Source organism: Erythrolamprus reginae, chromosome 3 (genome assembly GCF_031021105.1).
Source record: "Erythrolamprus reginae isolate rEryReg1 chromosome 3, rEryReg1.hap1, whole genome shotgun sequence".
Lineage (NCBI taxonomy): Eukaryota > Metazoa > Chordata > Lepidosauria > Squamata > Dipsadidae > Erythrolamprus > Erythrolamprus reginae.
In genome coordinates this window covers 34,722,887-34,735,331 of record NC_091952.1, presented here as the reverse complement: position 1 = coordinate 34,735,331, position 12,445 = coordinate 34,722,887, and the positions used below count along the sequence as shown (strand labels likewise).

General features: G+C 36.5%; 1 protein-coding gene across 1 annotated transcript in view; it reads left to right on the top strand.

The window, feature by feature from the left end:
- PPP1R16B (protein phosphatase 1 regulatory subunit 16B) overlaps positions 1–12,445 on the top strand; it is a 138,130-nt gene that overhangs the window by 101,275 nt on the left and 24,410 nt on the right. The window contains exons 4-5 of the mRNA XM_070744782.1: positions 2,669–2,814; positions 10,431–10,534. Coding sequence (XP_070600883.1) covers positions 2,669–2,814; positions 10,431–10,534 — 250 coding nt within the window. The remainder of the gene's footprint in view (positions 1–2,668; positions 2,815–10,430; positions 10,535–12,445) is intronic.

The window sequence follows — 12,445 nt, the reverse complement described above, 5'->3', positions numbered from 1 at the left end:
AGTGATGGTGAACCTATGGCACAGGTGCCACAGGTGGCACACTGAGCCATATCTGCTGGCACGTAAGCCTTTGTCCTAGCTCAATTCCAATGTGCATGTGTGTGCCAGCCAGCTGATTTTTGGCTTGCGCAGAGGCTCTGGGAGGGCATTTTTGGTTTTCAGAGAGCTTCCAGGGGGATGGGGGGGTATTTTTACCCTCGCCTGGCTCTAGGGGATCCTTTGGAGCCTGGGGAGGGTGAAACACGAACCTACTGGGCCTACCAGAAGTTGGAAAACAGGCCATTTCCGGCCTCCAGAGGGCTTCCGGGGGGTGGGGAAGCTGTTTTTGCTCCCTGCAGGCATTAAATTATGGGTGTAGGCACTCACGCATGCTCTTTCAGCACCCAAGAAAAAAGGGTTTACTGTCACTGCTCTAGACAGTATTGCATTTTTTAATTTAGATGGAAGAAGTTTCCCCTCTGCAGATAAAAATGAGTTAAAAGATAAGCAGCAACAGATCCTTGGAAGCCAGCATGCATGTTACAGATCTTGCAAAGTAAAAAGTAAACATAATAGATCAATTGTAATCAAGCACTCTGTATTTTGCGTAAGGATGAAAATGGGTGAGAATAATTCTTGGATTTTATATTTTTAAAAGCAAGACTCTGCCATTGTTTTCACATCCTCCCAATACTAAGTGAAGCCTTGAATAAAAGCCAAAATTATCAGTACGCCAGTCCCCAGTCTCCTTCCGTGTTCCATCTTGATTTTATGAGTTCAGTATTAAGTCATCTCCTTAATTTCCTTTCTCCAATCCCCATGCTTTTGTTTTAATGTTTTACTTACCAAAATTTTAAGAGAGCTCAAGAATTTGCACATCAATCTAATGAAGACATTGCTTAATACATGTTTCAGAATGTACTCATATTGGCAACATAGCTTATTCAACTATTTGCTTTTTTATTCTTTTTCCTATTGCTTCATTCTTTCTTGCTTCAATTAGCATATCATCCAAAGCAGAGGATGATTTTGAAATATAGTAATAAAATAAATTAATAAATGTAATCATATAAAATATTGCACATTAGAAGGCAGATCATTTAGGCAGATTGAATTCTGTCTCTTTTTCCATCCCTCCGCTTGTCTATTCTGAAATCTGTGGGCTATTGGACTTTTGGGGAAAGAGCTTGGAATTATTATTTCAGTTCTTTGGAATGCCTTGAGATTTATATAATCTGAATTCATTCATAGATTTTTAAAAAAATGATAAATATAAGTATTGCTGAATAATGTTAATCTGAGATGTTGCTTTATACCAGGACCTTCGAATTTTTCAGCCATGGAAGTTGTCTGTTTTTTTTAAAAAAAATCAAAATTCTTAGAACTTTTGATCAAGAGGCAAATCTCGAGTGATAGAAAAGCGGATGATTTTGAATGAGTTTTATTCCCTTTTGTCTTAGTTTCTCATGGAGCCTTCATCAACAGTTGCTTGGATTCCATAGGACACAGTTTGAAAAACTCTGCTTTATCTCACCTATGGAAATGGAAGAAGAGTATTCGATTTTAAAAGATCAGATTTGGTTTCTTTTTTGCTCCTAGCATTTGACATTAAATTTATCAAAGGTATCATAAATCACTTGTATGTTTAAATGAAAATTCCTCAGGAATTCCTAAGAAAATTGCTGAGCTATCTCAGTTGCTATGCATTGTATTAGAAAGTATGAAGCATCTAAACGAATGACACATGCATTCATGGGTACAACTTGAAAGCTTGTTATGAAGATAAATAAAAAGAGGGCTCCTTCTTTACCACCCAGAATTGATCAGATAGGAAATCTAGAAAGACTAAAGCAGAAGATGCTCCAGAGCCATGTACAATATACAAAAAAAATCACAGTGCTATGGACTTCTTTAAGAGCTCACTGAATTTTCATTTAAATTGCTTATCCCTCAGGTAATACATTTCACACTACTGTGAGACAAAATCTTGAGTAAGATGGTTATAGTGATTGTACCATTCGTATTATCTATATAAAAGAAGACCATTGATTCTTGAAGCTCTTATAAATTAAAACTTTTTTGTAGTTTTGGAGAGAGCATTGCAGAATATTGTTGCCTGTGGTGCACATTTCCATTTTTATGTGCCAGATTGATTTTTCTGCTTTTGATTTCACAATTTCTCAGGAATACTGGATTATAAAAAGATAATGTCTGTATTAGTGAAATAAAAAAAATTTTTTTTAATGGATCTGTTGGCAAGTGGCTGTTGAATATTGCCTGTGAAAAATAATACAGTACATACGTTCCACTGACACAGAATTCTGAGCCTGTGCTTGGAACTTTTTTTATGAAGTATGTTTCAGTATCTACAATTAGATACTAGGAAAAGAAAATGACTTAGCCAAAAACTCTTGGTAATCTTTCTATTTAGGTTTGCATCATGGGATGGAAGAATAACTGCAATTACAAGATTAGGTGATTACATCTTATATTGCAACTTGAGTTTCCCCATTGCGAACACAAAGCTTGTTTTCATCATCTTGACATATCTCTTTCAATCATTTGTATGTTATCAAGGCATCAATGCTCTGTCAGGTGGCAATAAAGTGAAAGTCACTCCATTGCTTCAGGGGGCAGAAATCATCTGTACAAATTAAAGCTTAACATTACTGGTTTGATTTCTCAACAGTGCTGCATAGACAACTATGAAGAAATAGTTACACTCCTTCTGAGCCATGGAGCCAATGTCAATGCAAAGGACAATGAATTGTGGACTCCTCTGCATGCAGCAGCAACATGTGGACACATCAATCTAGTGAAGATCCTGATTCAGCAGTAGGTGACCTATGATACTTGGCATTTTTGTTGACCCAATTTTGTGCTAAACCTAGTCTACACAAATCTCCCTTAAAACATATGTGATGACAAATTGGGTAAAGCGTGGAACTGGCACCACCAATGTCCCTATACTTATCCACCTATTATTGCAGATCTCCGTGCAGTCAGCTGGAAGATCTAAATAGAAGCTATGTTCACATTTGAGTATGAGATTTTCCTGTGATCCTGCCTTCCAATTTATGCAGAAAGCTATACTCCTATTCAAATAACAGATTGAAATTTTCCTTTAGACATTTTTGCTCAATGTGAATATATCAGGAAAAGCATGAGTGTGGTCAGTGTTACATTGTCTCATCATCTATGTTATTGTGAACCTTGCAAATTCAGGCAAATGCTTGAAGAGAGTACCTTCCATCGTTTGGATGCAGACATTTAAAAAAAATCCAACAGAAAGATATCTTGTCTCTGGTTTCAAAATATAAACCTTTGAACAACTAAATTTGAAGAGCAGATTGTAGTGGAAATATTGTATACTAGCATTTTAAAGAGGAATTTCATACTGAAAGAGATCTCTCAATAAAGAAATGTCCCTCATGTTCCATATATGTCAAAAATCTAATTTTCTTTGAGTAGAAGCACATGTCTTCATTCTATCATAGCAAAAGTGAATCAGAAATTTTAGTGGAAAGTTAGGATAGAAAATGAAGAACACTATAGTGATGAGATCAAGACAATATAGTAATGAGATAAGAGACAAGATGAATGTTTAGCTTCAGTATATAGTGACACAATCATCTGGTAGGATTCTTCCATATGGGGCATATGTGATGTAGATCTTTCTACAAATATTGCCTGCAGTTTAATTCCAGCACTAAAGCAGTAAAGACATTTGTTCAGCAAAAATGCTTGAGCTGTCCTGGTGGATAGTTTTCAACTAGTGAGAATAAGCTCATTCTGCTTCACAGATACTCAGCTTTTTCTCACTTCCCGTTGAAGTCAAGTGTGTTGCTACCACTTTATAAGGTGTCATTTTAAGGAGCTGAAATGAAGTAGCTTTTTATCAAAATGGCAACAAATTTTTTTCTAAGATAATTCTGAGTGTTTGGAGGAGGATGAAGATTATGGTTGTGTAGAAGGGATAGGCATGCTTTTTTCCCTCACATGTCCTTAATGTTTTTCATCTACATCTAATTTATTTTCAGAAGAGTAAATATTTGCAATTATTCTCTATTTATTTTCCCCATCTTCCTGCTTGAGGTTACCCATGGTATAAATGTAGTGGGATTGTACATTAAAATAATAAGGTGCTTTGGACTTTACACTGATGCAATGTGTTGCACAGCTTTATTTTTAGTGCATAACAAAAGTAAGTTCTTTGGTAAATTTGTATATTTGTGTGTAGGCTTTTTATACTTAAAAATATTAATATTGATTGTTTTCTGATTGCTTATTTGTACCCTATGACAATTATTAAGTGTTGTACCTTATGATTCTTGATGAACATATTTTTCTTTTATGTACACTGAGAGCATATGTACTAAAGACAAATTCCTTGTGTGTCCAATCTCATTTAGCCAATAAAGAATTCAATTCCACTCTACTCTACTCTACTCTGGTTCTAAGATGAATCCTTTACATCTCTAATTAAAAAGAAAAAATAGCTTGATTTATTCAGAATGAATTAAGACTAGATTAACTAATACTGTAGCCTCACCTGGGATAAAGCAGTTTTTATAGCCATCTTTGAAATTGGCTGAAAACAATAAAAGCATCTCAGCAATTAAAAATAAAATAGTCAGATCTTCTCACTGAAACACACAAAAGGCACACCTTAATTAAACAGCTTGGCCTTCTGCCAAAAGGAACCTATTATGGCATTAGCCCAAATCTTTGGGAGCAAATATAAAGGTTGTGAAGCAAAGAATTAAAGTGATGATTCTGCAGATGTCTCGCTTTCAAACTGGCCAAAGTTTAAACTGAAAAACTGGCAGTATGAATTGAGTCTAAAAGGAAATTGTAGCATTTGTTTATGGAACATGAAGATTCTAATCCAGAGATGGAAAAAGGGCCGGGGGCCATTCTGAAGAGGGACGGTTTCAGTGTTTAGAGCCAATACTGACTTTTCACCTTCTTCTTTTTGCTCTAATGGTGGTCACCAGAATCTCAATGACTCTGTTTTCTGGCTGCTCAATACATGGTTGGTGTTATTCATGATTTAATATATAAGAGGACCAATTTCGAATGCATTACAACCCTATTGTGCATGCGAAGGGGAGATGTTCTCAGAAATATGACTATCTGTGTGTGGCATCAGGTGTGGCTCCAGGGCAATAAACTGGCAATTTCATCTGAGATATTCTGGTGGGTTTCAGGGATGCTACTCCAAAGATAACCAGGCATGGGACACTGTTCCTAATGTCAGACTGTAGGGATTAAATGAACCTTGATAATGGATCATCATCCTGCTACATGGCAGCTTCCTTATGTGAACTGTTCAGTGCTGATTTGGCAGTTGTCAGTCCTTTTGATGTGGACGAGGTCAGGCACAACTTTTCCAGGAATGTTATGGTATTATTGTAGGGTATAGTAACAGACTCTTGTCAGAGTCCGTCAAAGTTCCTCTCTGTCACATTTTATGCCAAACAAAATGAATTCCTTTCTCCCACTTTTCATTTTCCCAGAAATTGGTTATTTATTTTATTTTGTTTGTTTGTTTGTTTTGTCAATTATGTACTGGTAGTATACAAAGATATAACAATGTTTATATATATGACATTAGTAAGAAATAAACATTAGGACAGGGGATGAAAGGCACACTGGTGCACTTGTGCACACTCCTTACTGACTTCTTAGGCATTGGGAGAGGTCAACAGTGGATAGTCTAAGGGTAAAATTTTGGGGGTTAGAGGATGATACTACAGAATCCGGTAGTGAATTCCATGCATCAACTACTTGGTTACTAAAGTCGTATTTCCTGCAGTCAAGTTTGGAGCGGTTTACTTTAAGTTTGTATCTGTTGTGTGCTTGTGTGTTGTTGTGGTTGAAACTGAAGTAGTCATGGATGTGATGTGAAGTGCCACATGAGATGATTTGGTGAAATATTATCAGTATACTGATAGTACTTGTAAGTCTTTGCCCTATGAACTTGCCAAAACCCATTGCCAATGTCTGGTGGGAAGAATGGGAAACAATTGGCTGTAGCTTAGTTCTGGCAAGATAAAGTATCTGTGAGTCCCTGCCCACAACACATGGATACATGGAGATTTATATAAATAACCTGACATAGGGCCAGGTTATTTCAGTATGAGCTGTCTTCAATTGTTTCTGCTTATTCAGACAGGTTGGACAGATTGCATCTTTGAAGCAGTGTCACGGAGTGAGACAGTTAAGATATTCATAAACTGGGAGAGCCATGTTAACAAGCCAATCAATAGGCATAGCAACTAAGTCAGCCAATGACCGCTTAAAAACTTCTGAGTCTGTGCAGAGTCTGTGCAGAGAATTGAAATTGAAACTTAAACTTTTTAAGTCTGGGCGTCACTCAGTTCACTCTGCTTTCTGTACCTTCTGTACTCTCCACCCTCTCGGTGCTTGTCTGTTCTGCTGAAATGAAATTAATTATCCTGCTTGTGTTTACTTGAAGAAATAATCCACTAGTGGTATTTTGTGTGTGTGTGTGTGTATGTGTGTATGTTTCTATCTCTCTGATAGAGACCATGGAGCCGTGGTGGGCAGAAGGAAGCACGGGGTGGAACGCAGTTCCACTGGCGGAAATGAAGTTGTGTGTGCAGCTCCAGCTGACCGGTGGCAGTCACTTTCTGGATTACCAGGCTCAGCTCGGCTCCCTTCCGCCCCACCCACCCCTGCTGCTGCACGTGCCTCGCTTTTTATCTCTTTCGTCCTTCCTCAGACAAGCTTCCCTCTTTCCTGCCCAGCTCCCCTCCAGCCTCATGCGGCCACCTCCTGAAGCCAGGAAAGAGGAAAGAGCGGCACTGGTGAGGTTGTAAGTCGAGGACTTAACAGTTCACTTGAACAATGATGATCATTCAAGTCACTCCTACCTGGTCACATGGCCGGCAAGCCACTCCTACCCAGTCACATGACCATCAAGCCACACCATAAAATAAGCCACACCCACAGTGTGGCAGTAAAACTTTTGGCTGCCCATTACTGCCATGGAGATATATAGTACTTCCTCTGTCCCAATGCTTCCCTGTAGAATATAATTCTACCTTGAGATTCAGATGGCCCTAATTCCATGTTCTGGAAAGCTCTAAAAAGGTGTCTATTTCCCCAGGCAGTGGACCAGAATGTTAGATAAATCCAGCCGTGTTGTTGTAAATTGTAAGGGTTTTAAAAGCATTATATTAACATCATTGTGGTTATTTTTATTTGAATTTTTGGATTTTATTTTATAGTTTAACTGACTAACTATTCATGGTCTTGGGAGAAAGGTAAGACCACCATATAAATATTTGAATGAATGAATGAATGAATGAATGAATGAATGAATGAATGAATGAATGAATGAATGAATGAGCAAGTCAGCCATCATATATTTACTCCCTGTAGCCTATTTCTGAGTTGATCACAGAAGATTGCTACAGAAATAAAATAAAACAAGGGTGAAAACTTTACATGTGTTACCTTGAACTTAGAAGAGAAGGATTGGCCAGTAGCATTCAGTAATAAGAATATAATAACTTGTTTCATTGCAGCAGTTGAGTTTTTTGTATCAAAAGAGGCAATGGGCTGGATTCATTTTTATTTGTTTATTTGCAGAACACAAAGCAGCATATGTTTGTTCTAATCAAAGCAGGATTCTGTCAGAAGTCTTTTGGATCAAAGAGCTTATTTAAGCACAGAATCAAAAGGCTTCAGTGTCAGAGAATGGAAGCCAGAGAGACTTGTAAAAGTTGCAGCAGCACAAAGGAAGTCTGATCCTATGCTTTGTTTGCTGATATAGACAGAGAAACAGCTTGCCAGGTGCATTGTACATTTTAATTTCCTCATGGAGTAGAAAAATGAGCATAAATACTCATAAGAGTGGTTGGTTTGTCTTCTTCAAAGGCTTTCAATGTCAAAGTGGGTCAAGCTTAATCTGCACTTCAACTTTCATGTTGAAGTTCAAGTAATTAAGAATACTTGGTACCTTTTGGGCAGTTTATCTGGGGGTAGGTATCGCCTATTGCAGCAGATTGTTGGGTTTCTCAATTTAGTTACTCTTCATAAAGTAGCTGGTAAAATAGAATGGAAGGATATTTTAGGGAAATATGTGATTGTAACTATTGCTGTGTATGAGGCCATGTTTATATCCTCCTTAATATCCAATTACAATAGAAAATCTGAACTAACAAGAAACATATTTTAATTCGGATAGATGCTTGATTTTAATTTGTTTGCTGGTATATTTTGCTGTAAATAGTTTTTTGGACTTTCCATCAAATCTGTGGGTAGAGTAGTTTGGTGGTCATTCCTCCAGTTCTCTTCAAGAAATTGGAAATTATATCACTTTCTCAGGGATGGGGTCCAAGAGTAGGTTCTACTTATCTTCCCTACCAGTTTGCATTGCGTCAGAAGTATGCATTTTTGCTTGCACATGCATCATAACACAGAAATAACCCTCTGCACATGCGCAGAAACATGGATTCTTTGCCAGCCACTTTCTGGGTTCAGCAACCAGAGGACCAGTTTGAGAGCCTGACCAGCCAGCCATTGTTAAGGGTTTGGTGAGTGGTGGCAAATTTTTGCTTCCAACATGGGCGAACCAACTGGCATCAACCCACCACTGATGGGACCTTTCCCTGGCAGGAATAGCCCATCCCTACTGAAAAAGTCAAGGGAAGAGTTCCATCCTTTGTTTTGCCAGATATACAAAAAGACGTACAGATTATTGTGTAGTGAAAGGTGGCTAACTTATGATTAACTTAAATGCAAGACTTCTATAATCTTTATGTGATAATTTCTCTAGAATTCTCCTTTCCTTTAAAAAATTCTTCTATGCCAATTCTGTTATATTAAATTTAGGGAAAAGTATAGAAAACAGTAACATAATGTTTTTGCTCAACACTTTGATTAGTCTCATTATTATGTTTTAAGATGAATTGATTAATTTTCTTAAATGCTATTAGTAGTGAAATGGCAGTAATTCTGTCAAACATGTAAATCCAGGGAAGGCCACTGGTGACTTATTCTATTTCTACATAAATATTCATGAGGACAAAAAATGTGCTAGAAGGACATATTGAAGCAGAAAGGAAAAAGTAGAAGAATTTATAAGGTTATTTGATGAGATTAACTGCTCAGACAAAATAAATACAGTAACTTAGGTTTCCCGCACTTGTAATATGTAGCATTAATTGGTTCATATTTTACAGTAAGATGGTTTGTTCAACAAGTCTAATACATTAAACCTAACCCATAATTTGTAATTACATTTGTACAGTAATAAACCCAAAACAACAAACTACATTCTGGCTTAGTGTGATATCTTATCCCACTTGTTGTTCTCAAGCATTATATTAGAGCCTATTGTAGTTCTTCCCAGCCTGTGTATACCTCTAATATGTGGGTTTTAATTCCTACAATTCCCCAGCCTAATATAACCATTGCTGAGAATTATGAAAGGTCTGCGTATTGAACAAGTGGGAGAGACTTGATCTGTTTGATAAAATCTGCCATGTTTGCGTGGTAGGCCAAAAATGTGGTTAACATAAGAAACTATAAAAACAAATCATAAAGGAGTGGCTGTTGGTTTAGGGCACACATACCTTCTACTGTAATAAATAAAGAAATATTCTCCAAGAATGTAAATATTTACAATACTCAGTACTGATTACTTATTTTTAAAAATTCTCATTCATCTTAGAATTTGGTGATACTCTTTGAAAGTATGTTGCTTATTAGCTTAGTGGCAACTTCTTTAGTAATCATTAAATAAAGCCATAGGGTTCCAGATTGATACAGAATTGATAATGTTTTGTGTTTTTAATCTGTTTAATCTCATATAGGACAGGAGAAACTATGAGACAATTGAGACCAGCACTGCAAAACATGCAGGAGAGAAATAAATTCCCATAAATGAGACATTTGCCCATGAATTGCAGGTTCCTATGAAACCCACCATATTTATTTATTTGTTTGTCAAAATCAAAAGACCAAGAAGGTGCTTACAATGCATTGAAATTATAAAGAATTGCAACAATAATAAATCAGCACTCCCCTACAATAGCATAAGTAACACTTAGCTAGGGTTGAGAGCTCAGTAAAATAAAAGTGATCTCAGTAACCAGACATCTTCTAAATACCACTCAGTATGTAAAGTCATTTAATATATAATTAAAAAATTAAAAATACATTGCTGCATGCTATGTAAAACCAGAAATTATCTAGTTTGGATGAAATGACATCTGTAAACTTACGTAGGGGGAAAAAAGGGATCATCTTTTTTGCACCATCTATCTTTGGGGCTATGGGAATGGCGAGGATGCTGGCTGTACCTGGCCTGTAGGCTGCATTTTTTCACCCTTACTATACATCCTTCAAAGTGCCTGAAGATTTTCTGTCCAACTGTGTAGATATCTCTCATGTCTTGGTTTTTTTCTTCCTTGTAGTGGGGCAGACCTACTGGCAGTCAACGCAGATGGTAACATGCCATATGATCTCTGTGAAGATGAACCAACTCTGGATGTTATTGAGACCTGCATGGCATACCAAGGTAAGCAGGATCTGGGAACCTGGAACATCAGATAAGATTCTCTCAAATTTTTGTCCCACAGTATAATTTTTTTTTTGGGAGACTAAGGCAGCTTGTACCAGTCTCTTCCTCTTCAGATGCATTGGTGTGAAATGCTCATTTATTTTGGCTGTTAATCACAGCTAGAATTCTGGGAGATAGACAGACATAGGTGCAGCACCATCAGATTGGAAAACACTATTCTGCCATCTTCTAAGCATTAATTTGGTAACAGATTGCATTCTAGGTAGTCAATTTACAACAGTTCATTCAGTGACTGTTCAAAGTTACAATGGCACTGAAAAAAAGTGACTTATAACCATTGCAACATCCCTATGACCTTGTGATCAAAATCCAGATGGATGGCAACTGGTTCATATTTATGACCTTTGCTATGTCCCAGGATCTTTACAGACTTCTGACAAGCAAAGTTAATGTGAAAGCCAGATTCACATAACAACCAGGTTTCTAACTAATCACCACGGTGACTGACTTAACGACTGTGGCAAGAAAAGTCATAAAATGGGACAACTCATTTAACAAATGTCTCACTTAACAACAGAAATGTTGGGCTCAAGTATGGTCGTAAGTCGAAGACTACCTATACTGGAAATACAAAAGCAGCATTTCTGTTCATTTTATTAACTCTGAGTTATATTTTCTGCTTGGAGTCATGGATACATAGTATGTGCAATTGTTATGCATAAAATAAAATTTTGTTTATTATTATTATTAGATTTGGAAAAGATAAAATGAGAATGAAAAAGCAATATTCATAAGAATTCTGAATCTTTCTAATGGTTTTTCTTACTGAAAAGATAGCAACAGGGTTGTTCAGATATTATATGTCTAAGTATAATGGTGTAAAAAGTAACCAAAATATAAAAAGCAAATAGGTGCATTATCAATATATTTCTTTTACAACTTTTCCCATAAGAAAATGTAAAAATGAACCCTTGATTTTAAAAAACGATTCATTAAAATTACTTTTTAAAATGATTCATTAATAATTAAGAAAAGTGTTTATATTTTGCAACAGAATGTTTACTCTCCCAAATGATTTCTAAAACTTATGTAGTAGGAAGACTATTTAGAGTCTTCAAATCATCTTCAAATCATTACAGTTCATTTTCACAAAGGACATATTATACAATGCAGCTTTGAAGTCAGGGTCAAGAATGCAATTCTTCCTTCAATTGGTACTGAGATATTTCATAAGGAAAAGAAGGACTTGGTACATTTTTTAAAAACACCTGAATCTTCTTCCTCTTTCTAACTGTAAATGGAGAGTTCAGTAGAATTTTTCTGATCTCCAGTATACCTAAAGCACTGAGATGAGGATAGACACATTGTCTATCCTAGACCATTAAAAAAAAGAAAAACAGAGAAAATGATATGCAAAAATAATCTAAAAGACAGCAATATGCACATGGCCAGCAAATTAATTAGCTATTGACTTACAATAGCAAGGCAAAGAAAAGAAATTTAACAAGAACAAACAAAAAAACCCTAAAAATTAATTTCTTAAATTAGTTTTTAATTAAAAAAAAAATAGAAACTTAGCTGAGGTTGGAAAAAAACCATAATAAAAATGGTCACAGACAGAAGCATATCATTTAGGCCTTGTATAAGGCTGAGAGGGTTAGGACAAATCTGATTTCTACGGGATAGAGCTCTGGTACCCAACGTGGGGCCCACGCCCCACAAGGGGGCAATTTCATTTTTAATGGGGCAATTGGAACCTTGTTTAAATCTAGTTAATGACCTTTTAGGCTTCCTCCACATGAGTACTTCACTTTTTGAATAATAAGAATTATATGTCATGGGTGTGTGTGTGTGGAGGTCTCAGGATGCTTAGGTGGAACATGGCCAAAAAAAGGTTGGGAACCACTG